This window comes from Rhinolophus sinicus, chromosome 3, assembly GCF_057876585.1.
Source record: "Rhinolophus sinicus isolate RSI-liver-muscle chromosome 3, RSI-T2T, whole genome shotgun sequence".
Classification (NCBI taxonomy): domain Eukaryota; kingdom Metazoa; phylum Chordata; class Mammalia; order Chiroptera; family Rhinolophidae; genus Rhinolophus; species Rhinolophus sinicus.
Window position 1 is genome coordinate 163,375,080 of NC_142503.1, and position 16,187 is coordinate 163,391,266.

The window sequence follows — 16,187 nt, forward strand, 5'->3', positions numbered from 1 at the left end:
TGCTTTCATGTTAACATTTTATTTAAACCAGTACAAGCAACATGCTTAACAGAAGACTGTCCAAAATAAACATGCAATATGAACTAGCAGAGACTGAAACCACAGCTTAAGAAGTAGTGCCAGTTGTTGACTTTGTTAAACGATGACAGGGAACTGTTAAAATTCACAAGACTAAACCATTAATGTTTCAAGCCTCCTGAATGAGATTTTATTGGACCATCTAAATCAGTGGGAACTGCCCTGGCATGTTAGTGATCTCAAACAGTATTCAAGTAATTATATGTGTATGGACTCTATTCCAAAAAGCAAGAAAACAGTTTCTATCACAATCTTAATGTACTTTTTTTAAACATTACTAGAATATGACCGGTGATTTGAAATGTCAAATGGCATGATAGGAAACAAATCTCTCAAGAATATTCAACTTTGGACCATTGGTGCTAAGTGGCCTAGAAGGTTTGTTTACATTCTTCCAGAAATACAAAATAAGATTTGTCCAGAAATGTTTGAGTCACTTCTTCACATACATTGTAAAGGCTCAAACTCTGTAGATTCCAGTATCATCAGTCTATTGAACAAAATGGGAAAGCAACCATACAAAGAATATATGAATTGATAGAATACAAGTTACTCTCTACTTCCACCAAATATCAGCATTCAAACTCTTATGAAAATATCTATTCATCATTAGTCCACATTATGGATTAATGACATTGCTCGGATTTTAAAGTAGTTCAAACTTTTTTTAAGTACACCTTCCTTACTATCTATATCGGTGGGGAATAAAGACAGCCAAATTTAATTTGGCAATAAACTCAGACTCTAACTGGAAATTTTTAGTTAAAGTGTCAGACCAGGATACAATTTATGGCTCCATTTGACTCCTGAAAATAGGAGATAAAAAGGGAGAGAAAAGTGCTGACAGACATTTTGCTACAAAGATTATTTAGTAATGACAACAAAAAAATTTAGCAACACCCTCTTAAACAAGAGTATGTTTAACTGCACTATGCATTTAGTAAACTTTTTAGAAATAGACAATTTGAACATTTATTTTAGCTGTCAATTAAACAAAAACAGTCAGTCAACGAACTTTTTTTCCTAACATAATTGATTCAATACCAGAACAAAGTGAATGCTATTCAAAACTGACATTTTGGAATTTCAGCATAGTAACCTGAGAACAATTTCTTCATATGTCATTTACGTTGCCACAAAAACCATACTAAAAACATGCTGTGATTACTAGTTGGTTCTATTTTGACAACATTAGACGCTATGCAGAACTTAGGCAAGGCCAACAATTTCAAAACTAATGCTGATTTAGAAGACCATGAAGGAGGTTCCCAGGAAAAAAAACTGCTGCCGAAAAGGAAAGATTAAAATTCAAGGCTGAATAGGAATGGTTGTACCAGAAAGTTATAGAATATAAAAACTGGAATTATGAAATCTGGAGTTGCTATTTGAGAGAAGGCAGAAGAGATCAAATAAGGAATGTACTTGAAAAGAACAATGCAAAACTTGGTTAGATGGAAAGGAAATTTAAGTAAAAAAGTCTGAGAACACTCTAGAGCATGGGATTTGTAAATCTCCCTGTAGGACAGAGGAAGTAAAAAATGTTCTATTGATCCTCTAACCTCAACCTATTGTCTTGCAAAATACGTTATCCATAAGAAGCAAACAAGCTCAAAAAAGCATGGTTTATCACAGTTCTTTGCCCCTGTTAGAGAACAAGGGAACTAAAAGTTTTATATGGAGGTTAATATTACCTTACATTATGGAGGACTTTAAAATTAAAAAAACAAAACAAAACAAAAAACCTAAAATGTGCAAGACAAAATAAGGAACCGCAATAAAAAATACATTCTTGCAGCACTAGTTTCTCTTATTGCTGCAGACCAGATGAAACAAAATCTCATTTCCTTCATTCAAAACATTAAAAACAGTCTCCACTCACTTGGATTACACTTGCATTTCTGCAGAATTATAAGCATTATTGTCCAAAATCAAAATAGCTGTTTAAAGAATTCTTAAACTTCCTGGGTGAAATTTTCTCTCTCTCTCTGGAAACTGGAATAAAGAATCCTTCCCATTCATTAACCAAAACTCTAGCACTTCCTCATCTCTAACTAACTTCCTATTGCTTCCTGTTTCTAGATTAGTGAAGTCCAACAGTGTTGGGAACAGATGATGCTCTATTCAATATTGTGAAAATTCCAACTATTTTTACCTTTATTAAAGTTGGCACAGAAACCTCAAAAAAATGTGAAGAACATATGAATGGAAAATAATGTCAACATAAAAAAATGCCTTTGCTAGTTTTGAAATGACTAAGATATTCTTAATATAAGAATTCAGCAAATTTGGTTAGAGTCTCAAGACCTTTTTTGTCAAATTAATGTTAAACAGTTACTTATATGTTTGTTTTTAAAGTACACTACATATTAGAATCCTTGCCAAGAATACCATCATCTGACAAGACAGGTGTCCAATTTAGAATAGCTTCTGAAATTTAGGGTGTAAGATATAATTTCTATTGATGTGTTAATGCTATTAACTATGGCTAAGGTTTTAAGGTAAGTAATTTTTTCCTATGGCACAAAACTAATCACAAATATGCCCCAAATTATAACTCTCAACTGCCATATATCCACCAGTGCAAGCAGATTGTTAGAATTTTTAAAATATGAAGTCGATTTTATTACAAATTTCAGATACACACATTAGAAAATTGTTTTACTTGGACCCTTTACAAAAGTATTAATTTCACCAAATCTGGAATACTGGCAGTGAAAACTTTTAAACTAACTTTAAAGCTAATAAATTAAAGGCACAGTATTAACACATTTAAAATAACTAGTTTTCACAGGACATTAAGAGGTGCTTTATAAATAAAGTGTTATTGATCTAGATTCAAAACTATCCAGAAATGACATACCCAGGAATGAAGCCCTTGATAAGCTACAACCCATCAATTCATCACATGCTATTTTCCATTAAGAATAGTCATGACTATTATAAAATCTAACTCCCAGACCTTAAGAATGAGTGATTGAGGAACAAAGCTTCTGGACTTGATTAAAAAGATACAGGAAACCAAAGAAGAGATAGAACTGATGAAAAATGTACTTGTTATGCAAGTTATACTATAGTAAATTATTATTCATGGCTCAAAATTGGGTCACTCAAGTCTTTTACCCCAAATTAATTTCAAAGATTTGACAAATGATAATACGCCATTTCCATATATAAACCGCTAATATCCAGTATTTGTCAAAAGGAGGCAACTGTTGTCTATCATAATCTAATACCCACTTTCCAATGGTGTCTGTAAATAGTAACAAATTCTGAACCATAAGTTATAGAAATTAGTCACAAGAGTGCAAAAAGTCCCTGGAGAAAAGTAGTCCACCTAACAATTACAAATATAAGGAAACACTTTACAAAGTTTCGTTACTATGAAGATGATTTCTTCTTTGTTCAAACTTTGAACAAACGAAGAATTTTTCTTTACTGCAGGAAACAAACTGTAAGTAACAGTGCATTTTTAGGCATAAATAAGTATTTATGTCTGCTTCCAGTATGGTCAGGTTAATACATAAATACTTTAGAAACAGAACTTCACATTAGTGGAAAAATCCAAGTTTTTCACGTAACCATTCTTCAGTTAGGTCTTCAGTATTTCTGATTTCAAATACCTTAAGAAAAAAAACTCAGGTTATACTGATACTCTCAACAACAAAAAAATCAAACACATTATATATTTGAGTATTAAATACCAAATTCTTTTTTGCACGTTGGTCATAACTTAATCAAAAATGCCATAAAACGGCGACATGTTCAATCAAATTAGATATACCATTTGGGAGGTACTTTTTTCTTTAAATACTAAGTACTCAGTTACCAAAATTTAGCAATTAAGATGGCATAAAAAAAACCTCTTAAAAGTACAAATCTATAAATATCCTAAATGAGCAATTCTGTAAACCTATACGCTGAGAGAGACAACCCAAGCAAATCAATCCAGTTAGTTAAGAGCAGAAAGAACATATGTTGGTCTTCCTTAATTGGAGGAAATACCAGCTGTAGATTGTTTTGATAAAGATGGACTAGAGGTCCAAGGCTACAAATCTCCAGCAAGAATTTGAACACACAGGCCCAGAAAGTATAATGGCTACAGAGAGAAAATGTAATACGGCAGAGAGGATGGGATTTGAGGCCAGATGTGAGTTTGAATCCTAGTTCTGTCGTTTATTATTATGCAACCCTGGGCAAGTCATTCATCCTCTGAAGCTCAGTTTTCCCATCTACAGAACAGGAATACCCCCTCACAGGATCCTGGTGAGGATTCAATGGGATTATTTGTAAAAGTGCCATGCCTTAATTCCATTGCTTTAGGTTATGCACAGGATTAGAATAGACCTGAGGCAGTTAACAGAGCTTGTTTTTAACCACCCAGCCCATTAGAGCAATTCCAGGGAATTCCTAGGGTATAAATGAGAAAAAGTAATGTCTGTAAATTGGTGGTATCAGTGACAATCACATAGCTACAGGGGAAAGGCAGAGGGCACTTAAAGACATCCCCTGGGTTGACGGTAAGTACCCGAGGGGAAAACACTGATGCTGTCCTTACAATAAAACCTGAAAGAAGTATTATTTAATACCATTTCAATGATGTGATATTCTATTTCAAAACCTTAAATGTATATACTTTTTCAACTCAAAGTAATATGAGGAAGTTTAAGTTTAAGAGCAAGTATGCCTCTTACTGTTAACCTTCAAAAATGCCATAAAACGGCGACATGTTCAATCAAAAAGCAAATGTCTCATATAAAACAGAATGTTCTAGCTTAATAAAGCTACTAATAAGTATTCTTAACAATTTAATTTTAGATTTGGAAGCAATACAGTCAATTGCATAATATGGAATTCCTGCACAGAATTTGGCTCATTCAGTCTATGGTAAAGGCTCAGAGAAGCTTTAATGCTGACTTTTATCTATTAAAAATTACATTATGGAAGGCAAAGAACTCTCAATATATTGAATAGTTATAGTGGATTCTCTAAACCTACTTACATTTTTTTTAACTTTTATTTATTTTAAGTGTGGTTTTCCAGGACCCATCAGCTCCAAGTCAAGTAGTTGTTGCAATCTAATTGTGGAGGGTGCAGCTCACAGTGGCCCATGTGGGGATTGAACCAGCAACCCTGTTGTTAAGAGCATTGAGCTCTAACCAACTGAGCTACCCGGCCGCCCAAAGCAGCCTACATTTTTAATGTGATTTCTTCTAATTATAATCAACTTATAATTCCCATTCAAACAACAGACTTTTGGTTAAAGACTTCTACTATTCTATTTCCAATTAATAAAAAGCTTTGACTAATTTACTGCTCTGTTCTAAATAATGTTCACCTGCATAAAAAAATACACATTATTTTAGCTCTTACTCTGACAGTAGTCCCCCTTTATCCTCAGGGGATATATTCCAAGGCCCCCCATGGATATCTGCAACTTTGGATAGTACAGACCCCTATATATACTATGTTTTTTCCTATACATATGTGTCTTTTCACTTAAAGGAAGCAGTTTATGGCTTCTCTTTGGCATATCTGAATTGCCAGCACCACTGCTCTCACGATTTGGGGCCATTATTAAGTAAAATAAGGGTAACCGGAACACAAGCATGTGAAACCTTGACAGCAAGCTGATAACTGAGACAGCTACTAATTGACTAACAGGTGGGTAGCATATACAGCGTGGACATGTACTATACACTGTGTACACATACATTGGACAAAGGGATGTTCATGTCCTGGGCAGGACAGATTTCATCAAGCTACTCAGAATGGTGCACAATTTAAAACTTATGAATTGTTTATTTCTGGACTTTTCTATTTAGTATTTTCAGACCATGTTTGACCACCAGTAACTAAAACCGTGGAAAGTGAAACTGCGGAGAAGGGTGGGGGGACTACTGTAAGGGAATAATAAGGGAAAATATTGTCTCAACAAGCAAGTCAAATATAAATACCACCTTGGTTAGTTCAGCTGTTTGGACTAGCTTATTCTTACTCCCAGCATACATCATCTGTTGTTCAGGCTTACATCCTGGAAGAGAGATTAGTGTAGAAATGAGACTTAGATTTTGAAAACGTCATGGCTTTTCATTTACTTTTCAAAACTGACACATTTAAGATTTCCTGTGCTTTAGAGTTTACAAAAACTTCAGTCTAAATGCGTATGGGTTGTATTTTGCGTCTTACATTGCATACCGCCTATACAGAGACATAGATAAATTACAAGCAAACAAGCCCCAGACCATCAAAAATAAATGAGGCTAGACCACTGTAGATCTTGACTTTTAGAGCCGTGCAAACACTTAAAAACTTTTCAACATTTTCTGAATTTTGACTTTCAATATCAAGATCAATTTTATGGACGCCTAACACAGATAAGGTTTGGGGATGGTGGTGGGTCAGTGGGGCAGGGAGATCTGCCCTAAAAAAAAGTCAGCCTGATTACATATTAAGTTAATACACTGCGGTATATTTTAAGTGCTAAAAATACAAATAATAACGTTTAGAGAAGAGTTCATTAAGTAGAGACTTCACTGTCTTGAATGGTGGTGGTGACGGTAGTAGTTCTGGTAATACATACCTTAAATATCAATAAGGCATTTTAATACCAATGTAAGGAACTCTGGGACTATTCTTAAGATCATAGACATATAATGGGTAACTACTATTTTAAAGATAAACTCAAATATATATCATGATTGTACACGAAGTTCACATACTTATTAAAAAATTAAAATATAGGAGAAAATATACTTTTGTTATTTTAAAATGTCATTGCATTTCAAATTCCTTAAAATGTGTGTATGAAATGCCCTAACAACTACACATCTAGGAATTTATCCTAAGAAAATAAGCAAGTTCTAAGAGATGATGCTTTATAGTAACTTATTTCTAGGAATGCATTCACGAGTGTATGTGCGCACACACACCTCATCTTTAAACCATAAAGCATAAAATTTGTCTAGTATGAAAAAATGGTTTTATTAATTAGATCAGAAACAAACCTGCACTATTTAAAGAAATTCACTTACCAACAGGACTGGAGAAAATAAAACACAGAGGATATGAAACTCTTCCATCATCATGTTGATATTTATAACTATACACAATGAAGGTTTTTCTCAAGTTAAAGAAACTAAAATTACTTTCTATTTGAGACAAGTACTTACAATAATGTTTTGAAACACAGATCTAGGGAGCTACTGAGCGGTAAATTTCTAACCTGCCCATTTAGGCCACACCTTCATTATTCGTTATCTTTCCATAAATTTATAAATGGGCCCCAAAGATAAGTTATAAAATCAAATAATCTCTCAAAAATAAATATACTTAAAAGTATGGATTGAATATGCCTTTTTTATCTTTAGCATTTTTATTGCAAACACATAATTAATGGAATTGTGTAAAGGAAATAATGCATCCCACTAATACAATTTTTCATTTTCTAATCCAATATGTACATACATATTTTAAATTTGGTTGTGATCATGGTATAGAAGACAATTTTGTAAAATATATGTCTTTTAAAAGTTGAACAAATAAACTTCATAAATTCTGACCATTAAAGAAAACAAATCTTTTTAAAGCACTAAGAAAAGGATATCGAGGTTGTCGTTCAGGTAGTTCATCTTTGAGTTCATCTGGTGAAATGCCCTGGCACCATAAAGAAAAACAACTTTTAAGTTTTTTTTCAACCCATATCCTTAAGAGATGTACCAAGCACCCATTCTACTAATAGGTATAAATTCATAACCATACACAACATAAAATTTTATTTTACTTAATTGTACACAAGCTGAGCTTACTAAACCCTCCCGTCAATCTAATGGAAGCCCACTCCAGCCCACTCAGTTTAATTCCACTTATTATGGGGCTGAGAGGTACAGTAGTCCAATTGTCAGTAAACACTGAAATAAGCCAGTAAACACTGAAATAAGCCGACCCCACCGAAGAAACAACAATGTCTGATTTAGGAGGAAAATAAGTTAATTATTTTCACTCTAAATTACTTAATTTGACAAAATAAATTCTTAGGTTATAGAATTTTAGTACTTAATTATCGGCCAAGTAATTTAGAAGCAAATTATAAAGTTGACTCAGTATTTACTGGACATATGGCCCTACCTTCCACTACTTACTACACTGGATTTCATTATTGTTTTTAAAGGAGGTGGTTAATTAGCAAGACAATGCACTACACAAAAATTAGCAAGTGCTTTTCATGCATAATGAACATGTATTTAAAGGCTTAGAACTCATTTTGGAAGTATATATAACTAATATAGCAACTTTTGGGCAATAATAATTTCTCAACTGTAAAACTGTATTTAGTTGACCAAACAAACCTCAAGCTCTTCATCCAGTACCACCAGACGTTTATCCTTATCAATCTTCACTAAAATAAAAACATAGTATGAGTAAATTGTGATTCTAATGTGACCTTGATCTACCCAACCCTCAGAGTCTCAGCCCTTTTTTTGGCATATAAAATTAAAACATCAAGAAACACAAGCATAAAACTCATTCAGTTTTAGATTATGGTCTATCAGCTAGCTTTGCTTTCAAAGAGTCAGTGTTTAAAAAGCTTTTACCCACAATTCCCAGCACTTAATTTGCTTATTTAGAACTTTATATCCACTCCTTAGATTTCCTGTGTATATGGAGAACTTTGTAATTCAAATGCAACTTCCTAGATAGTAAGGTCTGAAAGGGTGACTGATTGAGATTGGTCTATGTAACACGATTAGCGCTCAAGGGGAAAGTGTACCAGGAGTCAGGATAGAACCACCATCAGACTCTGAGCTTTTCCATAGTTAGGATTTCATGGTACAGTATGAGTATTCTGAGAAAGTGATTTACAAATAGCAGTGATATTGATATTCAAATGTATGTAACACAATCCAAAGTCAAATTAAATGTGTTCAAAGATAATCTATGCCTCTATTTTTTTCCCCGTCACCCTGAAAAGTTGGCCATTTTTGGTTTTGCACTAGTTTCATAGTAAATCCTGAGATAACAGTATGTTCTCAAATAGCTTTCACTTTTATGGCAAAATGGCATTGACACACATTTTCACTTTTAAGAACTGTACTCCTATGTTGTAGTATTTATTTGTAATAGAACCAGAATTCATGACAAGTTGTCACCACCTCATTAATTCACATCTGCTAGCTCCATCTCTGCTAAGCATAGGCTATAGACTTACATTTTCAGCCCTTCACCCTTCCTTTATCTTTCTAAATCACTACCCACATATTAAATATTACCTAATATAAAATAAATCTAGATACCATTAGATACAGCACACAGTGGGAGAGACAATATTCAAATCATTCTTTCCATTGTCAGAAGTCAGTGACACTTAAATGTATTCTCCATGAAACTAGAATTCAAGTCTAGAATTGAAATAAGGCCCCAAATCACTTTAAACACAATGCTGAACTTTACCCATTTTAGTTGTAGGCAAAGGTTTCTCTTAGAGGATGAATGGCCAGGCTATTTTTAGTTCCCTGAGAAGTTAAAGGATGGAGTTAGATGGGTCATCACTACAAATGATCAAGTGACCAAAAAGATCATCCCCTCCAGCTCTGTGTAGGCAGCTGAGGGGGGAGGTAGGACATTCTAACTGTTCTGTGATATTAGCTGTCATTTATTTTTTAAAGTGATCTATAAGGAGGGTGGGACTTAAAACAGGAGGCGGTAAATTACTTTCTAAAGGTTCAGTTTATTCAATGTAGCTATAAGATAAAAACAAACTGACACCATGTAACAGAGGCAATCACTTTTAGCTTACTTATAATGGCAGCATTGTTTGTTTCTTTGCGAAAACGAAACTTTCTCAGCTTTTCCACTAGATCTTCAGCAACATCACAAACCACCAAAGACTCACTCTAGAAAAGAAAACAATAACGTTTAAAATGCCGTAACTTCCATGTATACATGTTAAAGTTATAAAACCTAATACCTTTATAAAGGTACACGTATACTGACATCTACAAATGTCACAATTATGTGACAGTATTAACATGAAACACATGAACACTTAAAGAGCTTTTAACACTAACAACCCTTCTATCTACATTATTTAATTACACACATTTGTTCATCTTATGTGTAGGGTATACTTTCACTTTCTCTTTGGTTAATAAATATCTCAAAGAACTAGACACATAATACTGTGATATTTTCTTGGCACGAGAGGAAGGGAAGAATGTGGGAAAAGTCGAGGATCACTGCTGGCTGGTAGAAAGTACGTATGTTGGCACTACGCCGGAAGGACAGGATAGTCATCTTACTGTACTTAGAATTAAGACCTTGATTCATTTTTGGGTCTCAACTGTGAAAAAAAATACAAATACAAAAAAGTATGAAAAAAAATATATGAAAAATAAACCCCAAGAGTAAAGACCAATAATATTTCTATATTAATTAAATCACTATGGGCACTTAAAAAAGGAGCTATTAAGAATTATGAAAGCAAAACCAGATGAAACAAATATAAAAACTAAAAGAAACTTTTACAAATTATGAAAAAATATTAGAGATTCTTTTCCAGAAATTTGGCAAGGAAATGATGAAAAGCACTCTTTTTTACTGCTGCAAATGTATTAATGATTGCAAACACAAGAATGGAATACTTTCCTTTTTTAACGTGTAAAACTTTGAACACATAGAGAATAGTATAGTGATCTCCTATGCACTTATCACTTGGCTTTACATATCAACACACAGCCAATCTTATTTCACCCAACGCCATCAATACTGTCCCACAGCGAAGTCCACAAACCATTTCAACTGTAAATATTACTCTATGTATTATTAAAATGACAGCATATGCCATTAGAAATATAAGGACAATAGTGTTATCTCACCTAAAAAATACTAACAATAACTCCAGTCTCAAACACTCAGTTCAAATTTCCCTCAGTTTTAACATATTTTTTTCTTTTTATGTTGGTTTTTGAGTCAGGTTCCAAAGAAGGTCCACATACTTTGGTCTCTTTTCATATATATAGGTTCCTCCATCCTTCTTCAAGAAAATTAGAACAGTTCTGAGATCAATGCTAAATGCATGTCTCATACCCAAAAGGTTAAGCCTTCCAATTTTAAGTTAAAATAAAAAGTTAATAAAAGCCTGCTTTTTTGACCCTGTGTTGGGTAAATTAAAGCATATGTTAAAACAGGAAATGGCTATCAACTTTAAATTTTTTTTTTTTAAGATTTTTATTGGATTTTATTGGGGAACAGTGTGTTCTTCCAGGACTTTTTGTGGAGGGCGCAGCTCAGCTCCAGGTCCAGTTGCCGTTGCTAGTTGCAGGGGGCGCAGCCCACCATCCCTTGCGGGAGTCGAGCAGGCGACCTTGTGGTTGAGAGGACACATTCTAACCAACTGAGCCATCCGGGAGCTCAGCGGCAGCTCAACTCACGGTGCCATGTTCAATCTTAGTTGCAGGGGGCGCTGCCCACCATCCCTTGTGGGACTCGAGGAATTGAACTGGGAACCTTGTGGTTGAGAGCCCACTGGCTCATGTGGGAATCGAACCGGCAGCCTTCAGAGTTAGGAGCATAGAGCTCTAACCGCCTGAGCCACCGGGCCGGCCATTTAAATTGTCTTTTAAATTCAGAACACTGGTAATGTAAGGTGTGATATACCATTGGATATGCTATCATACAGCTAGAAAGTACATCCCACCCATACTTATCTGTTGGAAAGTATTATCCAACAGATAAGGCTCCTGTAGTTGTCATGTCCATTCATCCTTTTAGTTCTCTTTAGAGAAAGAGATGCTAAGTCATATGGAGCTTCCTGAAGGTAGTATTCAACCTTAGTCTATTTTTTCCTACCTTCCAAGAAAGATACAAAAGTCAGAAAATTACAATTTTCATTCTCTCTTTAATGAACGGTAGAACCCATTAATGAAACTAATAGTATTTTAGATTTTTATTTAGGCAAAGACCAATTTATCATGAAAGTCTTATTTTCCAGCTCTGATACTCAGAGCTGCTTGTGCAGTCCTGATATATTAAGGATCAGAAACCAAGTGGGGAAAAAAATGCTTTGATTTAATTTATAGTTGTTTTTTTTTTTACATTTCAGCCCTCCCAATACCATAATAAGGCCAAAAAAATTCCTTCCTACAAGAAAACGGATCCAGGCTCAGCGAATTCTAATTGCTTACAGTTCGTAGAAGCCTTTAAGAATCAATATTAATGCCCTGAAAACAAGTTTATATGGTAAATATTAACACATAAAGTTAAGTGGAGAGTTGAGCTCAAGTGTGCATTTATTGGTTTATCCATACAACGAACATTTAATTAGCGTCAGCACCATGCTAAATGCTAGGGCTACAATCATATTAAAAAAATAACAGTCACACCACATAATGACATTCAGTCAATGGACTGCATGTGATGGTGGTCCCATAAGATTATAATAGAGCTGAAAAATTCCTATTGCCCAGTGACGTCTTAGCTGTAGCACAATGCATTAGCCACGTGTTTGTGGTAATACTGGTGTAAACAAAACCTACTGCATTGTCAGTCATATACAAGTATAACACATACAGTTATGTACAGTATATAATACTTGATAATGATAAAACGACTATGTTACTACTTTATGTATTTACTATGCTTTTTATCATTATTTTATAGTGTATTCTTCCTACTTTCAAAAAAAGTTTGCTGTAAAACAGTATGCTGTTTTATGCTGACAGCAGCCTCATACATCTCATGTTTTCGGTTCAAAGGTAGAACCCATTAGTGAAACTAATAAATATTTCAGTTTTTTTGTTTAGGCAAAGACCAATTTATCACGGAAGTCTTATCTTCCAGCTCTGATACCCAGAGCTTCCTGTACAATCCTGACATTCTAAGGATCAGAAACCAAGTGGAAAAAAAATGCTGTGATTTAATTTATATAGCTCTTTTTTTGTATCTCGATTGTATAATTTTCTCTTGTGCTTCATTAATCTTGTGTTGTTTTATAAATTTAGCATGCCCTAAATGTAGTGTTTATAAAGCCCACAGTAGCATACAGTAGGGTCCTAGGCCTTCACACTCACTCACTCACAGACCTACCCAGAGCAACCTCCATTTATGGTAAGTGCCCTGTACAGGTGTACCGTTTTATCTTTTATACCATATTTTTACTGTACCTTTTCTGTGTTTAGGTATGTTTAGATACACAAATACTTACCACTGTGTTACAATTGCCAAGTATTCAGCACAGTAACACGCTGTGCTGGTTTGTAGCCTAGGAGCAACAGGCTCCCTATACCATATAGCCTAGGTGTGTGTACTAGGCCATACCACCTAGGTTTGTGTAATCAAACCGAGGTGGTATGGCAATATTCACACAATGACTCCGAACGATGCATTTCTTAGAATGGATCATTAAGCGCCACATGAGTGTAAATAAAAAATATGGGCCTGCCCTCAAGGGGCTTGTAGTCTAATAGAGAATAGACCTACATCAAAAGGATCAGGCAAAACAATGTACACTTGTTTGTACCTGTGATAAGAGCCAGGAAGCAGAGACACAGGGCGCTGTGAGAACTTATGACCAGTGAAGAACAGCATGGTCACAGGAGTCTTACCTGAAAAAGGCATCTGAAGGACCATAATTGCCAATACAAAGACCCTGTGATTAAAATGAGTATGGCACATCTAAGATAATGAAAGGCCTATGTGACTCAAGCACAGATAATGAACAAACATGGTACGAAAGAAGATTGGTATGGGCTGGACTACATAGGGCCCAGTGGGTCATATTAAGTATTTTGGTCTCTATCCTATGAGCAAAGGGAAGCCACTAAGGTGTTTTAAGCCGGGTGGTAATGGAAAACATGATCAGCTTTGCATGCAGGAAACAGGCAGAGAGCCAGGATGAACAGAGCAAGACTAGTTAACTGACTAGCTCAGGTGAGAGATGAAAAGTAACTCAGACAGGCTGATAAGGATACATAGAAGTAGGTGAATACTGCTAATGATAGTTAACATGTGTTAGACACTATGAGAGAAGCACTGTGCTATGTTCGTTCGTTATACGGATCTTACTTAATGCTCAAAACAATCCCATGAAATGGGTATTATCCCCATTTTGCAAGAAACTAAGGCTTAGAGAGGTGAAGTATCTTCCCCAAAGTTATGCAACTAGCGGAGCCAGGATTCACCCCAGGCAGCCTGACCTTTAGCCCACTCACTCTCTGAACCACTAAAAAGGAGTTGGTGACAGATTGAATAGTGGGAGCGGTGGGTTAGGAAAAAGGGTTACCAAGATGACGCCTCAACTTCTCGCTTGTGGAACAGAACTAAATAGTGCTGCTTTTCACTAAGGAACACTAAGGAAGACCAGGTTTGAGGGGAAAGAGCATAAGTTTTATTTTGGACAGACTGACGTGGCTTTGAAGAACCCCACTGGGTAAAAGTTTTCCAGATGTTAACTAAATCATGGGATACACAAGTCTGGACTGGATCTGGATCTCAGGAGGTCTGAGATACAATTTCACAAGTCATCTGCATAAAGGTAGGTGGTAACTGAAGCTGTGGGTGCAGGTAAGAAGGAATACAGAATGGAAAATGAAGCATTAGGATAGAACCTAGGACTCCTATGTGTGATGTCCAGGGAAGAACAGTCTGCATGGGACACAGATGGACCAACAGAAGTAGGAGAAAAACCAGGAGTTCTGTATCCCAGAAGCCAAGGGGGAAGCATGAGGGGAGGGAATGCCCCAGAAAGGAGAGCATGGTCAACGGCCTGGAATGCAGCTGAAAGGTCAGGAAAGACAAGAACTGAAGAGTCCCTTGGATTTAAGTGACCATAACAAGATCTATTCGATGGAGGCGGGTTGAGAAATGAGTGGGAGGTCAGAGAGAGGATAGTGAGGGATTTTGTGTTTGGTTGGTTTTGAATGAAAGAAATGAGTATATTTAAAAACCCGAGAGGAAAGGTTCAGAGGATCCTTATTGGGCAACTGATTTAATTCTCCACTTATTTTTGAGCATGGGGTCCAACTCACAGCAGAATGGAAGCCAGAGCCCCTAGACCCAGCAAAACTAAAGCTTCTGACAGTCACTTCAATGCCAAGCGGCAAAACCTTGGGTCAAAAGGTTTCCAACTGCCGTAACTCAAAGGAAGCAGATAAGGAGAAACCTTTAGAGGAAGGCCGGGGGAGGAGGCAAGCTAAGGTGAGGCCGCGAGAATGGAATCAGAATTCGAGCTAGCCCTCCCGGCGAAGGCCGCCAGGCCGAAGGTGCTCGGCGCCTGCCCGCCCCTGGCAGAGAAATTGGCGTTTGGGGGAGCCCTTCGCTGGGCCAGACCCTGGACCCCTCCAACCCTTCAGCTCAGGAGCTGGAACCCTCCATCTAGAAGGACCGGGAGAGGGTGACCCACGCCTCCTGGCCGCACCTTAGTCCCAGAGCCCGCTTGGGGGGGGGGGGGTTGGGATCAACACCGGGCCCGGCTGGAGGATGCTGCTCTTAGGCGGGGCGGCGGCAGTGAGGGGGGAGGCCAAGCCTGGCCGTGGGCAGCAGCCAGGGCGGAAGCGGCCGCCGACCCACCCCGGACGCTGCCCGCCGAGACCGGCTCCGGCAAACAGAAAAGCCCAGCTAGCTGACCCAGCCCTCTGGCCCCCACCCTCCCCGGAGGCAACTCACCATTTTCCTTCCGGCCGTCAGCACTCTCTCGCCTTTCCTCTGGCCCCTTTAAGAATGGCACCGTGGCCGCCTCCCTTCCTGCCCCCGCGCAAGGCAGAGCCACCCCCACCATCAGCGCGGCCGCGGCGGCCGACACGTGACCGCGGACGGTGGGAGGCGCGGCTCAAAATTAGCCGGATCGCGGGGCACTTGTGTGTGTCTATGCCTTCTAAGAGAGGATGGTCTGTTTCACTGGGAGAGGGCAACTATGCCAACATGTACTCTTAAAATTCAAGACCCAATCGACTTTTCAATATCAGGGTTTCTCGACTTCAGCAATGCTGCCATCTGGAGTCCAATAATTCTTTGTTGTGGGTGGACTGTGCTGTACACCTAAGATGTTTAGCAACACCCCTGGCCTCTGCCCACTAGAGGCCAGTAGCACCTTCCCAGTTGTGACAACCAAAAAGTGA

The 16,187-nt window shown here is 37.1% G+C and overlaps 1 protein-coding gene across 1 annotated transcript; it reads right to left on the minus strand.

Moving 5' to 3' along the window:
• Positions 1-15,888, minus strand: GMFB (glia maturation factor beta). The gene is made up of 7 exons (XM_088797341.1): positions 15,736-15,888; positions 9,872-9,968; positions 8,424-8,473; positions 7,681-7,731; positions 7,110-7,194; positions 6,036-6,109; positions 1-3,698 (listed from the first exon to the last, which is right to left on the minus strand). The coding sequence occupies exons 1-7, from the start codon at positions 15,736-15,738 to the stop codon at positions 3,627-3,629; spliced, it is 432 nt and encodes a 143-aa protein (XP_088653467.1). The 5' UTR covers positions 15,739-15,888; the 3' UTR covers positions 1-3,626.
• Between the last annotated feature and the right edge of the window lie 299 nt (positions 15,889-16,187).